The sequence below is a fragment of the Engystomops pustulosus genome, chromosome 1 (genome assembly GCF_040894005.1).
Source record: "Engystomops pustulosus chromosome 1, aEngPut4.maternal, whole genome shotgun sequence".
NCBI lineage: Eukaryota > Metazoa > Chordata > Amphibia > Anura > Leptodactylidae > Engystomops > Engystomops pustulosus.
In genome coordinates this window covers 444,316-462,985 of record NC_092411.1, presented here as the reverse complement: position 1 = coordinate 462,985, position 18,670 = coordinate 444,316, and the positions used below count along the sequence as shown (strand labels likewise).

The 18,670-nt window shown below is 48.6% G+C and overlaps 1 protein-coding gene across 1 annotated transcript in view; it reads left to right on the top strand.

Moving 5' to 3' along the window:
* LOC140114503 (uncharacterized) overlaps positions 1–18,670 on the top strand; it is a 95,757-nt gene that overhangs the window by 50,516 nt on the left and 26,571 nt on the right. Inside the window, exon 6 of the mRNA XM_072132712.1 lies at positions 13,969–15,201. Coding sequence (XP_071988813.1) covers positions 13,969–15,201 — 1,233 coding nt within the window. The remainder of the gene's footprint in view (positions 1–13,968; positions 15,202–18,670) is intronic.

Here is an 18,670-nt window from a genome sequence, read left to right as displayed (position 1 = left end):
TTTGCGGGTGCTCTTATTCTTATTTCTCTTGTTAACACAGCTATTTTCTCCGGTGGCAGGTGCTGAGGAAGGGAACGGGACGGGCACTTGCTGCTTCATTACCTGTATCTGGGAGGTCCTGGGGAGTACCCCTCATGTCAGGGGTCTCTGGTACCGTTTGAACTGACCCTGACAATAGGGCCTCCTCCTCCCCATCTGGTACATCTGCCCCTTCCATCAGATTCTCATCGGGGAGGTCCCTACAGATGTTGTGCCAGGCTTCTGGACAGTCCCTATGGGAGTGACCTATCTGACCACACAGGTTGCATCTTATGGTCTGGCAGTTGACGCTCACATGGCTGAGTTCTCCACACAGGGTGCACTTCACTGGAGTTAGGGAGGTGATGGGTGATGTTCTGGTGTTGATGTAATCTAACCAGAACCCTCCACCCCCTGAACCAGATTCCACCCTCATCTATCATCCTGGTCATGTCTGACATGAGGGTACAATGCCTTCTGGGCCAGATAATGATATGTTGAGGGGGGACAGACTCATTCCAGAACATTATTATGACATTTGCAGTATCCGGCTTGGAGATGGGAATGAAACTAAACTTGTTCCACCCCTCAGTATGTCTGACCCGGGGGTCGTGAGCCCAGAATTGGTCCAGATTAGACATTATGTGTGGGTTGGTGACCATCTGTACTAGTGCCCTGCTGACCACACGGACCATGGGGCTCTGCTGCCTGTGGTGTGACTAGAGGAGGGAACTTCTCAGCTGTTGACTGTCCTTCACCCTCCACAACATCGGGGCTCTCTGTGTCACCAGCTGCCATAGATTGTATCAGGAATGACTCCTCAGGTGGGACATTATCATGCACAGAACCATCTGAAATAGCAACAACAGAGACATCAGCAACATTATCAGCATTACCGCAGGACTGCTGATCACAGTCCCGAATGTCCTGCTCAGGTGTCTCCCGCACCTCACAGTCCTGCTCAGGTGTCTCCCGCACCTCACAGTCCTGCTCAGGTGTCTCCCGCACCTCACAGTCCTGCTCAGGTGTCTCCCGCACCTCACAGTCCTGCTCAGGTGTCTCCCGCACCTCACAGTCCTGCTCAGGTGTCTCCCGCACCTCACAGTCCTGCTCAGGTGTCTCCCGCACCTCACAGTCCTGCTCAGGTGTCTCCCGCACCTCACAGTCCTGCTCAGGTGTCTCCCGCACCTCACAGTCCTGCTCAGGTGTCTCCCGCACCTCACAGTCCTGCTCAGGTGTCTCCCGCACCTCACAGTCCTGCTCAGGTGTCTCCCGCACCTCACAGTCCTGCTCAGATATACCTTGGGGTGCAGCTACAGTGTTACCTTCAGGTATGAGTCCAGAGTCCTCCTGCAGTCTCCTGGGACTTGTGGTGGCTCCTGCACTTCACTGCTGATATCAAGTCTACTGACTGCTGAGATTTGTAGCACCTCATCAGGGACTGCTGGGCCTTGTAGTACCTTACTTGGAGCTGCTGCAGGACTTGGCTGTTGTTGCCTCTTTTTGTAAACTTCTTCCTCCTCAAAAGGCAGTGTTGCTGGTTGCAGAATGGGTCTCACATGGGGCTGTGGAGTCTCAGACCTGGATGTTGGGCCCTGGTCTCTGTCAAAACTCTGCTGGTTCCTGAAGGTCTCTCCCACTGGTCCCATTTTCTAAATTGTGGACTCCACCTCCCGCACAGTATCAGAAAGCTGTTTGGCAAGTAAGTCCAGCTTGTTGTCCAGCAGGTTCTGCTTTGGTTTGCTGCCTTTAGCATATATGTACAATCAATCAGTTTTTCTAGATACAGTTTGTGTTTTTTCAATGCTTCCATCTTCCTCCCCAGTCCTGGCAGCTGGAGCTCAGATGATGGCTCTGGGGGCTGCAGTTTGCTGCTGAGGCCTGCTCACTGTAATGGTTCCTCTAGGAACCACCGTTCTTCCCTGGCACTGAGCTGCCCTCCAAACCCACTACCAGTAAGAAGAGGTACCTCACGCCGCTGCCTGATACCTTAGGGCAAGTAAGGAGAGATCAGTGTGCCCAAGGCCACACTAGCCAGCCACTCCGCTATACTGACTGACTCCAGACCACAAGAAAAGGCCAGGCCCGGGTGGGAGATGTTGCTAATCCACCAGTTGGCAAAGATGTAGCCATGCTTAGATTTCTTTTTGAAGCTCGTAAAGAAGATGGTCTCCTGTGTGACTGCTTTCTCCCAGGCTGCCCAGCTAAACAACAGTGTGACACCTCTGTGCTGTGCATTGGTGGTTTGCCAGAGGAGTTTACAAGTTTTCTGTGTGTGTCGCTACCACCACGGGCCTCTGTCCCCTATACCAGTAGTGCTCCAGTGGGACCTTCATTGCTGTGTGGCCTCCTTCCTCTTCTAGCTTCACCCTGCTGGCCCTCATGGCTGTGGATGAGGTCTACATTTGCACAATGTTTCTGTGACATCTGTGGACCTCTCTGTCCCCATACACTATGGCCCCCGGTGGGGATGTTATACAGGGTCCACCACATGGAGAGGGAGGCACTGCAATAGCAGCGGGTGCACTTTGTTGCTGCATAAGGTTGTTTCTTCACACTCGACGATGTGATCGATTGCTGGTTGGAGTCGTAATAAGGAGAAGCAGGAGGATAAGTAAATGAAGGGACATGGAGGAGGAAGCTGCATGTGCTGATGCAGGACCGTGGTGTCACGTTTAGCACTGATGAGCGGACCAGTGTTCCCATTCAGCTGTGTGACCCAGACGTATTACTGGATTGGTGGGCGAACAGCCAATGCTGCAAACTGAACTAGCAATGGCTGTGATTAGCGGGGGCAGTCGGGGTCAAGCGACTCGGATTCGCTCATCTCTAGTTAGAACCTTCTGCCTACATCAGGACCTTCCTCACACAGACGAGAAATGTTACCACGTGTGGTGATGGCCGCTGCCCGGACGCCCTGTGACATTGCTCACTTATATCCACCAGCAGAGCTCAGTCCTGCTTACACCTGGTCATGTGACTCCCCGACTCCTCCCACATTGATCACATGATAGTGACATCATCACAGGTCCTGTAACCACAGGAGGAGGTATGAGAGGAGTCACCGCAGAGCAGGATTATGGGGAGAGACTATTATTAATTTTCTTATGGGGTGGAGACTATATGATAACAAAGTGTTACATTATTTTATGGGTTGTTATGGTTACGGTGATACCAAATAATTAACCTGGTTGCTCACACGGTGACATCTGACACAAGATCAGAGTTTGACTTCCATGTTCTGTATTTCTAGATACATCCGCCTGGAATATCGGACGTGCCGCCCCGGTATTGGTGATGTGACCTAAACCTCTGCTGTGGGGAGCCTGGACTATTTGAGGTCAGTATGCTACCAGTTTTTTTGCGTATGGAATATGGACCCATTGATTCCTATTCCGTAGCGGAACTTGTGCTCTATTTAATGCCCGCATGCAGACTGCAGGCCATAGACCTCCAGAAAAGGTTTAATAGATAAAATATGTAAGTGATTATATTGTACAGCACGTTTCATGCATCACTAATAGAGATTAAAGAGAGAATTACAGGACACTGTCACTTACTGAGGCGTGTAATGGGCTTTCTATGTATTTGTAGATGCACCTGGCTGCTCTGTAGATGGTCAACCGCATCGTATTCATATAAACCGTATACAGGCAGTCCCGGGTTACCTACAAGAAGGTTCTGGAGGTTTGTTCTTAAGTAGAAAATTGTAGTGTCAAAATTTTTTGCTGTAATGGGACCAATAAACCTTCATTACAGACACCGTACAGCTGATCAGTGCAGCCTGGGACTATAGTCACATCCAGAGAGGTCACCAGAGGTCACAGGGGGCAGAGGGGTCCGTCTGTAACTAGGGGTCGTCTGTAAGTCGGGTGTCCTTAAGTAGGGGACCGCCTGTCTTATACAATTTCCACAATGTAATCACAACGCGCTGATTATGTAAATGATCAATGAAATATAACAAACAAAACAGAGTCTCTGGGAGTGAGAAATCGTCTCTGAAGATAAAAAGGTAAGTGACTTACAGTCCTGATGGGCTCCGGCTCCTGAAGGGCATTTTTCTTCTCAAATGACATCCAGCTGGCAGGGCAAAAAGTTGATTGGTAATCCATACTTTTTTTTTATGGATGTGAAGGATATGGACATATGGACTGATGCAGATACAATACGGTCTGTGCACAGTCCCATGATCGGGAGATCTACACGCGGTCGTGTGTTTTAGCCTCTTGTGTATTGTAGACGCCTTATTATTTGTCCCCGTCTTTCAGGGTCACTTGTCTTCAGTCTCCGATCACTGATCTCAGTGTAGACAGGAGCACAAATGGTCTATGATGATGATTAAAGTTTTGCTGCAAAAAATAAGTCCCACAATACTGAAAGCAAAAAAAAGAGGAGTCGGGGCTTAGTTTAGGGGTGTGGCCATCTACATTGACGGTTACCAAAAAACTAAATTGATCTACGTGAGACGTCTAGAACATAACCCCAAGAATGTGTGCAGCCGATGAGAACTCGGTAACCGGATCATCCTCCATGATCGGCCATAATATCAATCATTTCACCTTTTGTGCCTTCTGGTATAATACACATGGTCTGATATACTGTATTTTTTACAATAGATTTTAAATAGTTGCTTTTTTTTACTTCCTGTTCAGATAAACATCTACTGCTGATATCTCCTGTACACGTGCATTTTCCTGATTCCTCCAAAAACAATGTATAAAGACCAGGACAAGATGGCGGAGAGCGTCCTGCGCCTCACCCTAGAGATCCTGTACCGGCTGACAGGAGAGGTGAGAGCCCCCCATATCATGTGGTGGTGGGGGATGGGACATGGATGTGGTGATATTATCCCGCTGTCTCCCCATATCATGTGGTGGTGGGGGATGGGACATGGATGTGGTGATATTATCCCGCTGTCTCCCCATATCATGTGGTGGTGGGGGATGGGACATGGATGTGGGGATATTATCCCGCTGTCTCCCCATATCATGTGGTGGAGGGGGATGGGACATGGATGTGGTGATATTATCCCGCTGTCTCCCCATATCATGTGGTGGTGGGGGATGGGACATGGATGTGGGGATATTATCCCGCTGTCTCCCCATATCATGTGGTGGTGGGGGATGGGACATGGATGTGGGGATATTATCCCGCTGTCTCCCCATATCATGTGGTGGTGGGGGATGGGACATGGATGTGGGGATATTATCCCGGTGTCCCCCCATATCATGTGGTGGTGGGGGATGGGACATGGATGTGGTGATATTATCCCGCTGTCCCCCCATATCATGTGGTGGTGGAGGATGGGACATGGATGTGGGGATATTATCCCGCTGTCTCCCCATAACCAGGATTACACATTAGTGAAGAAGACGTCTAGTGAGCGCTGTCCGGCCCCTGTGTATGAAGAATGGGGGGGACCCCTGCGCCCCATCCCCCGGCCTCACCCCCTGATACATGACCAGATCCTAGAACTGACCATGAAGATGACGGAGCTGCTGACTGGAGAGGTGACACTGCTGGGAATGCTGGGACATGATCCAGTAATGGAGGCTCCGGGGGATGACTGTAGCCATTGTGTGTGTCAGGTTCCTATAAGGTGTCAGGATGTGGCCGTCTATTTCTCCATGGAGGAGTGGGAGTATGTAGAAGGACACAAGGAGCGCTACCAGGAGCCGCGGAGCCTGACATCACCAGGTAATAGACAGGACTATAGACACGTGTCCCCTCTGTATTATCTGTATATATAATACATATAGTCTGTGTATGTGATCCCTACAGTCCCTCCATCCAGGGAGAGAAGATCCCCGGAGAGATGTCCCCGTCCTGCACAGGAGGGTCAGGTAGGTGGAGATGTCTCCTATAATCTGCAGGTGAAGCAGAAACTTCTTGTGTTTCCCTCATGTTCCTTTATATTTTGTCGCAGCCTCTGAGTCAGGAGAAGGATCCGGAGAGTCTGGATGTTGTGGCCGTAACCATAAAAGAAGAGACGAGTGTGAGTGATGAGGAGGAGTGTGAGGAGGACGCCCCGGCACGTGTCCCCCCAGGTGAGGAGTGTGAGGAGGACGCCCCGGCACATGTCCCCCCAGGTGAGGAGTGTGAGGAGGACGCCCCGGCACATGTCCCCCCAGGTGAGGAGTGTGAGGAGGACGCCCCGGCACATGTCCCCCCAGGTGAGGAGTGTGAGGAGGACGCCCCGGCACATGTCCCCCCAGGTGAGGAGTGTGAGGAGGACGCCCCGGCACGTGTCCCCCCAGGTGAGGAGTGTGAGGAGGACGCCCCGGCACGTGTCCCCCCAGGTGAGGAGTGTGAGGAGGACGCCCCGGCACATGTCCCCCCCGGGTGAGGAGTGTGAGGAGGACGCCCCGGCACGTGTCCCCCCCGGGTGAGGAGTGTGAGGAGGACGCCCCGGCACATGTCCCCCCAGGTGAGGAGTGTGAGGAGGACGCCCCGGCACGTGTCCCCCCAGGTGAGGAGTGTGAGGAGGACGCCCCGGCACATGTCCCCCCAGGTGAGGAGTGTGAGGAGGACGCCCCGGCACGTGTCCCCCCAGGTGAGGAGTGTGAGGAGGACGCCCCGGCACATGTCCCCCCAGGTGAGGAGTGTGAGGAGGACGCCCCGGCACGTGTCCCCCCCGGGTGAGGAGTGTGAGGAGGACGCCCCGGCACATGTCCCCCCAGGTGAGGAGTGTGAGGAGGACGCCCTGGCACGTGTCCCCCCAGGTGAGGAGTGTGAGGAGGACGCCCCGGCACATGTCCCCCCAGGTGAGGAGTGTGAGGAGGACGCCCCGGCACATGGCCCCCCAGGTGAGGAGTGTGAGGAGGACACCCCGGCACATGTCCCCCCAGGTGAGGAGGACACCCCGGCACGTGTCCCCCCAGGTGAGGAGTGTGAGGAGGACGCCCCGGCACATGTCCCCCCAGGTGAGGAGTGTGAGGAGTGTGAGGAGGACGCCCCGACACATGTCCCCCCAGGTGAGTAGTGTGAGGAGGACGCCCCGGCACATGTCCCCCCCGGGTGAGGAGTGTGAGGAGGACGCCCCGGCACATGTCCCCCCAGGTGAGGAGTGTGAGGAGGACGCCCCGGCACATGTCCCCCCAGGTGAGGAGTGTGAGGAGGACGCCCCGGCACATGTCCCCCCAGGTGAGGAGTGTGAGGAGGACGCCCCGGCACATGTCCCCCCAGGTGAGGAGTGTGAGGAGGACGCCCCGACACATGTCCCCCCAGGTGAGGAGTGTGAGGAGGACGCCCCGGCACATGTCCCCCCAGGTGAGGAGTGTGAGGAGGACGCCCCGGCACATGTCCCCCCCGGGTGAGGAGTGTGAGGAGGACTAGAGTAACGCTCTAGTCCTGTCCACTCTTCCCGCTGCTCTAGAGCTTAAAACGTGATTGATCTTTGGTCCTAATGTTTCATAATGCTGTCACTCTTAGACCGTGGACATTACTAGGATGTACCATGTATGACACTACACACATAAGAGGCCTGTGGTGGGACATTATATACACATAGAGGTCTGTGGTGGGACATTATATACACATAGAGGCCTGTGGTGGGACATTATATACACATAGAGGTCTGTGGTGGGACATTATATACACATAGAGGCCTGTGGTGGGACATTATATACACATAGAGGCCTGTGGTGGGACATTATATACACATAGAGGTCTGTGGTGGGACATTATATACACATAGAGGTCTGTGGTGGGGACATTATATACACATAGAGGCCTGTGGTGGGACATTATATACACATAGAGGCCTGTGGTGGGGACATTATATACACATAGAGGTCTGTGGTGGGGACATTATATACACATAGAGGCGTGTGGTGGGGACATTATATACACATAGAGGTCTGTGGTGGGGACATTATATACACATAGAGGCCTGTGGTGGGACATTATATACACATAGAGGCGTGTGGTGGGGACATTATATACACATAGAGGCCTGTGGTGGGACATTATATACACATAGAGGTCTGTGGTGGGGACATTATATACACATAGGGGTCTGTGGTGGGGACATTATATACACATAGAGGCCTGTGGTGGGACATTATATACACATAGAGGTCTGTGGTGGGACATTATATACACATAGAGGCCTGTGGTGGGACATTATATACACATAGAGGCCTGTGGTGGGACATTATATACACATAGAGGCCTGTGGTGGGGACATTATATACACATAGAGGTCTGTGGTGGGACATTATATACACATAGAGGTCTGTGGTGGGACATTATATACACATAGAGGTCTGTGGTGGGGACATTATATACACATAGAGGCCTGTGGTGGGACATTATATACACATAGAGGCCTGTGGTGGGGACATTATATACACATAGAGGCCTGTGGTGGGACATTATATACACATAGAGGTCTGTGGTGGGACATTATATACACATAGAGGCCTGTGGTGGGACATTATATACACATAGAGGTCTGTGGTGGGGACATTATATACACATAGAGACCTGTGGTGGGGACATTATATACACATAGAGACCTGTGGTGGGACATTATATACACATAGAGGCCTGTGGTGGGACATTATATACACATAGAGACCTGTGGTGGGACATTATATACACATAGAGGTCTGTGGTGGGACATTATATACACATAGAGGCCTGTGGTGGGGACATTATATACACATAGAGGTCTGTGGTGGGACATTATATACACATAGAGGCCTGTGGTGGGACATTATATACACATAGAGGCCTGTGGTGGGGACATTATATACACATAGAGGTCTGTGGTGGGGACATTATATACACATAGAGGTCTGTGGTGGGGACATTATATACACATAGAGGTCTGTGGTGGGGACATTATATACACATAGAGGTCTGTGGTGGGACATTATATACACATAGAGGTCTGTGGTGGGGACATTATATACACATAGAGGTCTGTGGTGGGGACATTATATACACATAGAGGTCTGTGGTGGGGACATTATATACACATAGAGGTCTGTGGTGGGGACATTATATACACATAGAGGCCTGTGGTGGGACATTATATACACATAGAGGCCTGTGGTGGGACATTATATACACATAGAGGCCTGTGGTGGGACATTATATACACATAGAGGTCTGTGGTGGGACATTATATACACATAGAGGTCTGTGGTGGGACATTATATACACATAGAGGCCTGTGGTGGGGACATTATATACACATAGAGGTCTGTGGTGGGGACATTATATACACATAGAGGCCTGTGGTGGGACATTATATACACATAGAGGCCTGTGGTGGGGACATTATATACACATAGAGGTCTGTGGTGGGGACATTATATACACATAGAGGTCTGTGGTGGGACATTATATACACATAGAGGCCTGTGGTGGGGACATTATATACACATAGAGGCCTGTGGTGGGACATTATATACACATAGAGGCCTGTGGTGGGACATTATATACACATAGAGGTCTGTGGTGGGACATTATATACACATAGAGGCCTGTGGTGGGACATTATATACACATAGAGGCCTGTGGTGGGGACATTATATACACATAGAGGCCTGTGGTGGGGACATTATATACACAGAGGTCTGTGGTGGGACATTATATACACATAGAGGTCTGTGGTGGGGACATTATATACACATAGAGGCCTGTGGTGGGACATTATATACACATAGAGGCCTGTGGTGGGGACATTATATACACATAGAGGTCTGTGGTGGGACATTATATACACATAGAGGCCTGTGGTGGGACATTATATACACATAGAGGTCTGTGGTGGGACATTATATACACATAGAGGCCTGTGGTGGGGACATTATATACACATAGAGGTCTGTGGTGGGACATTATATACACAGAGGTCTGTGGTGGGGACATTATATACACATAGAGGCCTGTGGTGGGGACATTATATACACATAGAGGTCTGTGGTGGGACATTATATACACAGAGGTCTGTGGTGGGGACATTATATACACATAGAGGTCTGTGGTGGGACATTATATACACATAGAGGTCTGTGGTGGGACATTATATACACATAGAGGCCTGTGGTGGGGACATTATATACACATAGAGGCCTGTGGTGGGGACATTATATACACATAGAGGCCTGTGGTGGGACATTATATACACATAGAGGCCTGTGGTGGGACATTATATACACATAGAGGCCTGTGGTGGGGACATTATATACACATAGAGGCCTGTGGTGGGACATTATATACACATAGAGGCCTGTGGTGGGACATTATATACACATAGAGGTCTGTGGTGGGGACATTATATACACATAGAGGTCTGTGGTGGGACATTATATACACATAGAGGTCTGTGGTGGGACATTATATACACATAGAGGCCTGTGGTGGGGACATTATATACACATAGAGGTCTGTGGTGGGACATTATATACACATAGAGGTCTGTGGTGGGACATTATATACACATAGAGGCCTGTGGTGGGGACATTATATACACATAGAGGCCTGTGGTGGGGACATTATATACACATAGAGGTCTGTGGTGGGACATTATATACACATAGAGGTCTGTGGTGGGGACATTATATACACATAGAGGCCTGTGGTGGGGACATTATATACACATAGAGGTCTGTGGTGGGACATTATATACACATAGAGGTCTGTGGTGGGACATTATATACACATAGAGGTCTGTGGTGGGACATTATATACACATAGAGGCCTGTGGTGGGACATTATATACACATAGAGGTCTGTGGTGGGGACATTATATACACATAGAGGCCTGGTCTGTGGTGGGACATTATATACACATAGAGGCCTGTGGTGGGACATTATATACACATAGAGGCCTGTGGTGGGGACATTATATACACATAGAGGTCTGTGGTGGGGACATTATATACACATAGAGGCCTGTGGTGGGACATTATATACACATAGAGGTCTGTGGTGGGACATTATATACACATAGAGGTCTGTGGTGGGGACATTATATACACATAGAGACCTGTGGTGGGACATTATATACACATAGAGGCCTGTGGTGGGGACATTATATACACATAGAGGTCTGTGGTGGGACATTATATACACATAGAGGCCTGTGGTGGGGACATTATATACACATAGAGGTCTGTGGTGGGGACATTATATACACATAGAGGCCTGTGGTGGGGACATTATATACACACAGAGGCCTGTGGTGGGACATTATATACACATAGAGGCCTGTGGTGGGGACATTATATACACATAGAGGCCTGTGGTAGGACATTATATACACATAGAGGCCTGTGGTGGGACATTATATACACATAGAGGTCTGAGGTGGGGACATTATATACACATAGAGGCCTGTGGTGGGACATTATATACACATAGAGGCCTGTGGTGGGACATTATATACACATAGAGGCCTGTGGTGGGACATTATATACACATAGAGGTCTGTGGTGGGACATTATATACACATAGAGGTCTGTGGTGGGACATTATATACACATAGAGGCCTGTGGTGGGGACATTATATACACATAGAGGCCTGTGGTAGGACATTATATACACATAGAGGCCTGTGGTGGGACATTATATACACATAGAGGTCTGTGGTGGGACATTATATACACATAGAGGTCTGTGGTGGGACATTATATACACATAGAGGCCTGTGGTGGGACATTATATACACATAGAGGTCTGTGGTGGGACATTATATACACATAGAGGCCTGTGGTGGGACATTATATACACATAGAGGCCTGTGGTGGGACATTATATACACATAGAGGCCTGTGGTGGGGACATTATATACACATAGAGGCCTGTGGTGGGACATTATATACACATAGAGGCCTGTGGTGGGGACATTATATACACATAGAGGCCTGTGGTAGGACATTATATACACATAGAGGCCTGTGGTGGGACATTATATACACATAGAGGTCTGAGGTGGGGACATTATATACACATAGAGGCCTGTGGTGGGGACATTATATACACATAGAGACCTGTGGTGGGACATTATATACACATAGAGGCCTGTGGTGGGGACATTATATACACATAGAGGTCTGTGGTGGGACATTATATACACATAGAGGCCTGTGGTGGGACATTATATACACATAGAGACCTGTGGTGGGACATTATATACACATAGAGACCTGTGGTGGGACATTATATACACATAGAGGCCTGTGGTGGGACATTATATACACATAGAGGCCTGTGGTGGGGACATTATATACACATAGAGGTCTGTGGTAGGACATTATATACACATAGAGGCCTGTGGTGGGACATTATATACACATAGAGGTCTGAGGTGGGGACATTATATACACATAGAGGCCTGTGGTGGGGACATTATATACACATAGAGACCTGTGGTGGGACATTATATACACATAGAGGCCTGTGGTGGGGACATTATATACACATAGAGGTCTGTGGTGGGACATTATATACACATAGAGGCCTGTGGTGGGGACATTATATACACATAGAGGACATTATATACACATAGAGGCCTGTGGTGGGACATTATATACACATAGAGGTCTGTGGTGGGACATTATATACACATAGAGGCCTGTGGTGGGACATTATATACACATAGAGGTCTGTGGTGGGGACATTATATACACATAGAGGCCTGTGGTGGGACATTATATACACATAGAGGTCTGTGGTGGGACATTATATACACATAGAGGCCTGTGGTGGGGACATTATATACACATAGAGGTCTGTGGTGGGGACATTATATACACATAGAGGCCTGTGGTGGGACATTATATACACATAGAGGCCTGTGGTGGGGACATTATATACACATAGAGGCCTGTGGTGGGACATTATATACACATAGAGGCCTGTGGTGGGGACATTATATACACATAGAGGCCTGTGGTGGGACATTATATACACATAGAGGCCTGTGGTGGGGACATTATATACACATAGAGACCTGTGGTGGGACATTATATACACATAGAGGCCTGTGGTGGGACATTATATACACATAGAGGTCTGTGGTGGGACATTATATACACATAGAGGTCTGTGGTGGGGACATTATATACACATAGAGGTCTGTGGTGGGGACATTATATACACATAGAGGCCTGTGGTGGGACATTATATACACATAGAGGCCTGTGGTGGGGCATTATATACACATAGAGGCCTGTGGTGGGGACATTATATACACATAGAGGACATTATATACACATAGAGGCCTGTGGTGGGACATTATATACACATAGAGGCCTGTGGTGGGGACATTATATACACATAGAGGTCTGTGGTGGGGACATTATATACACATAGAGGCCTGTGGTGGGACATTATATACACATAGAGGTCTGTGGTGGGGACATTATATACACATAGAGGCCTGTGGTGGGACATTATATACACATAGAGGTCTGTGGTGGGGACATTATATACACATAGAGGTCTGTGGTGGGACATTATATACACATAGAGGCCTGTGGTGGGGACATTATATACACATAGAGGCCTGTGGTGGGGACATTATATACACATAGAGGCCTGTGGTGGGGACATTATATACACATAGAGGCCTGTGGTGGGGACATTATATACACATAGAGGCCTGTGGTGGGACATTATATACACATAGAGGCCTGTGGTGGGACATTATATACACATAGAGGCCTGTGGTGGGGACATTATATACACATAGAGGCCTGTGGTGGGACATTATATACACATAGAGGTCTGTGGTGGGACATTATATACACATAGAGGTCTGGTCTGTGGTGGGACATTATATACACATAGAGGCCTGTGGTGGGGACATTATATACACTGATCCGGCTTGTACAGGATGATTCTCCGCTGAGCAGTGGATTTTAGATGCACCTTTTAAGTTTTCTGTAATTCCCTCGGCATTATCAGTATAATATTCATATATATATTTTGCAGATGTCTGTACCCGGAGTCCAGAGGGTTATGAGATGTTATCAGATTGTGAAGATGATGATGGAATCACAAACAATGAAAGGTTTTCTACTGATTCTCCCAAGACTTTTGAGCAAGGCAAAGATCATAAAACGGTTCTCATCCATCAGAGAATTCACACGGGGGAGAGGTCATTTCCCTGTTCAGAATGTGGGAAATCTTTTATTCGGAAATCCCACCTTGTTCAGCATCAGAATATGCACACGGGAGAGAAGCCGTTCTCATGTCTGGAATGTGGGAAATGTTTCACTCGGAAACCGTATCTTCTTATGCATCAAAAATCCCACACGGGGGAGAAGCCGTTTCCCTGTCCGGAATGTGGCAAATGTTTTGCTCAGAGATCACATCTCACAAAGCATCAAAAAATCCACACGGGAGAGAGGCCGTTTTTATGTTCAGAATGTGGAAAAAGTTTTCCTATGAAAACAGATCTCGTGAAACATCAGAGAATTCACACAGGAGAGAAGCCCTTCTCATGTGGAGAATGTGGGAGGTGTTTCTCAAGAAGAGGACCCCTCACGGATCACGAGAAACTCCACACAGGGGAGAAGCCGTATTCATGTACAGAATGTGGGAAATGTTTCACCGCAAAATCGACTCTTGTGGTTCATCAGAGAAGCCACACGGGAGAGAAGCCATATGCATGTACAGTGTGCGGAAAGTGCTTTAAGCAAAAGTCGGTCCTGAACGCTCATCATAGAACCCACACAGGGGAAAAAGCGTTTTCGTGTTTCGTTTGTGGCAAATGTTACACCTACAAATCAGATCTTCTTAAGCATCAAAGAACTCACACAGAGGAAAAAGCCTTTTCCTGTTCAGATTGTGGCAAATGTTATAACCACAGCTCAGATCTTATAAAGCATCAGAGAACTCACACGGGAGAGAAGCCGTTCTCCTGCCGAGAATGTGGGAAGTGTTTCGCCAGGCGACGGCTTCTTCTCGAACACGAGAAACTCCACAAAGGAGAGAAACCATTTTCATGTACAGAATGTGGGAAATGCTTCACTGCAAAATCGACTCTTGTGGTTCATCAGAGAAGCCACACGGGAGAGAAGCCATTCTCATGTACAGTGTGCGGAAAGTGCTTCAAGCAAAAGTCAGTCCTGAACGCTCATCATAGAACTCACACAGGAGAAAAAGCGTTTTCGTGTTCCGATTGTGGCAGGTGTTATACCCACAGGTCGGATCTTCTTAAACATCAGATAACTCACACGGGAATGAAGCAGTTTTCGTGTCCAGATTGTGGGAGATGTTACAGCTACAAATCAGATCTTCTTAAACATCAGAGAACTCACACGGGGCAGTAGATATTTTCTTCATTAATTTGTTTTTTTGCCAAATATTAACAGAAAATAATTTGATTAAAACACTTTGACGAAGTAAAATCACGAAAGTTTTAGATGAAGAATTGATGAGTAAGAAATGTCTGCGACTACAAATAAAAGCCTCAGGACGCAGAGCTATGAATACTTATAATTCCCCTTGTGTGACCTCAGGATTGGGCAGGATCTTCATGTAAGGTGGGGAAGGCAGTCTCAGAGACATGGGAAGATATACGCTCTTGTAGGGACATGGGATATATTCAGGGCCGGTTCAAGGTTGGTGGCGGCCCCCACTAAATGTTCCCTAGGTACACATACTTTTCACTATCCCCCCAGTAATACATCTACATACAGCCACTAACCCCCCAGTAATACATCTATGTACACAGCTGCCTCACCTCCAGTAATGCATCATCCCCCACCGTGGCCTTGGGGCCTGGAGGCAGCCGGGGCCTAGAATACCGGAGTGGCTGGCGGTTGCGGCCTAGGCACGCTGTGGTCACGGTGCTTGGTATGGGGACCGGAGGGCTGTCCTACAGCCTGGCAGCTCTCCAGCAGGTGGTGTGTGCAAGAAATATGGAGGGAGAGGCTGATGTACTGGTTCTCCCTGGGGCAACCCCTGAGTGTCTGTAAGATAAGTCGCTGGGTAATGGGTGGGGAGCCCGTGGTGGTAACAGCCGTATCCCAGGATCAGACGGAGGCAATGTCGTGCATATCAACTCACGGTTTTTATTGCACAGCAGGCAACGGTTGGAAACGTGTAAGAGCAGATTCTTTATGCTGGAACGGTCGTGGAGAGTTGGTCCACAGAAAAGGTGCACGCAGTAGATGCGTGCTGGGCTGGTTCAGATGGAACTGAGTCCAAGTGGTGGAAGCTGCCGTTCTGGGCTTAAGTCTCCAGACTCGCCCTGTGTGCCAGGCAGTAGGCCTGAGGCACTGGTAGTTCCTGGGATTAATGGCCTTGGCACCACTGAAGGTGTCTCCTTACTGAGACTGACTCCAAGATGGAGTCTCTCACTCTGACCATGGGCTTTCACCCAGCAGGTGGTTGCACTTCTCCAATCACCTTCCAGCTTTCATAAGACACATCATTGGATAATTACATACACCAGTTAACTGTTGCCTTGCCAGGCAGTATCTACAGCTCCAGTTACACAATACGCAGCTCCTGACCTGTAGAGGGTGCTATTTGCAACTACCAGTCTACCTATGCATTGGCAGGGGTGTTGCACAAAGGTCCTTGATGTGTGTGCTGTTATACGGGAAACTTGTTGTTTATTGGTATAGGGGCCCCAAACATAGGTCCTCGTCATAGGCAGGTAGCCTTATACAGCTGTGAGTCTATTCCATCTGGATTAGATGGTTTGGCTTTAATCCTGTATCATAAGACTTCCTGAAAGTCACGCTTGATGTAATGGGGAGCTGCCTTATAAGAAGCTAAGAGGCAATGTTTTCCTTATCTTATCCTGGAAAATGTTTTTGCATATTTTCCATTATCCCGTACCGCTAGGCGTAGCGCACAGGGGGACGTCCTCGGCCCGAACGCACATGTGTTTCCAGAGAAACGCATGCGATCGGCTTAACAATCTAGATGCCTTTTTACACCTAAATAACATTGATTGTTATGCTATATAGGATTGTTCCCCCTACATCCCTTCCTCATCCAATCCCTACCCTTCCTCGGTTGAACTTGATGGACAAGTGTCTTTTTTCAACCGTATAAACTATGAAACTATGAAACAATCGCATGCGTTTCCCTGGAAACGCATGTGCGTTCAGGACGAGGACCTCCCCCTGTGCGCTAGTGTTGCATTATGAATGGACGTCTAGCGGTACGTGTGACCGCGGCCTAAAAGAAAAGTTGTAACCCTTTCACGGGCTGCTCAATGATTCAAACCAAAATTGGTCAGCACAAATGTTTATTACTCTATTTGACACTGGGGGAACCAGTAGGTCCAAAGACTCGCTGCGCCTTCACACGATGCGCTGCGTTTTTGACGCATTCCACAGGCCGAGGTTACATTGCGTTTTAGCAGATGCAGTGGAAACGCAATGTAATATTCGTATGTGATCAAGGCTGAAGTCTCTGGAATGCGTCAAAAACGCATGAAAAAAACGCAACGTATCGTGTGAACGCGCCCTCAATCATATGTTTAATACTGTGCAGCTTTACCTGTGGGTGTGCACTGCCAGAAGCATCATGAGGTTTGTGTTCGGACATCAGCCACCTCCAACATGGCGACGGTGCATGCTGCTTCATGCCGCTGCTCCGTGTCCATGGATTGGGGCGTGTGGTTCCACTTATCCTCCCATGGCTAGTAAGTATTGCGGTACTGGTGTGAATTGTGTCCTAGAGATCAGGTATTGGCTTAGCAGTGTGCTCGAGGTGATGGATGTTAGAAATAATAGTGAGCAGGGGCTTATTAGTGCACACGATACTAATAACAACAAACTAAAGGATATAAAACATTCTACCTTTACTAGGATTCTGGGGAGAATATTGTCATATCCTCTTCTCCAGCTCATTCCCAGCATCTCCTTACAATGATGATTATTTATATGCATGTAATAAAGGAAGCTCAATATCATAAATCAGCGGATCATAAGGAATGAATTTGTTTAAGGGGAGAAGGAGGGAGAGAAAGATATAGGACTAATGGGGGGGGGGGAGAGAAAGATATGGGACTAATGGGGGGGGGGAGAAAGATATAGGACTAATGGGGGGGGAGAGAAAGATATAGGACTAATGGGGGGGGAGAGAAAGATATAGGACTAATGGGGGGGGGAGAGAAAGATATAGGACTAATGGGGGGGGGAGAGAAAGATATAGGACTAATGGGGGGGGAGAGAAAGATATGGGACTAATGGGGGGGGGAGAAAGATATAGGACTAATGGGGGGGGAGAGAAAGATATAGGACTAATGGGGGGGGAGAAAGATATAGGACTAATGGGGGGGAGAGAGAAAGATATAGGACTAATGGGGAGAGAGAAAGATATAGGACTAATGGGGGGGGAGAGAAAGATATAGGACTAATGGGGGGGGAGAGAAAGATATAGGACTAATGGGGGGGGGGAGAGAAAGATATAGGACTAATGGGGAGAGAGAAAGATATAGGACTAATGGGGGGGGGGGAGAGAAAGATATAGGACTAATGGGGGGGGGGGAGAGAAAGACTCATCAGATTTCATATTTAGTTATTTTAAAAATACTCTCATGTGCTTTATCATTAAGTCCTGCTGCACCTGTTCATAGGATCCATTTACCCTCTTTATGTAGTAATAATCTCTGTCTCCCCCGGCACTCCCCCTTTCTAGCCCTGCAAAGCTCAACCCTTTTGTCTGA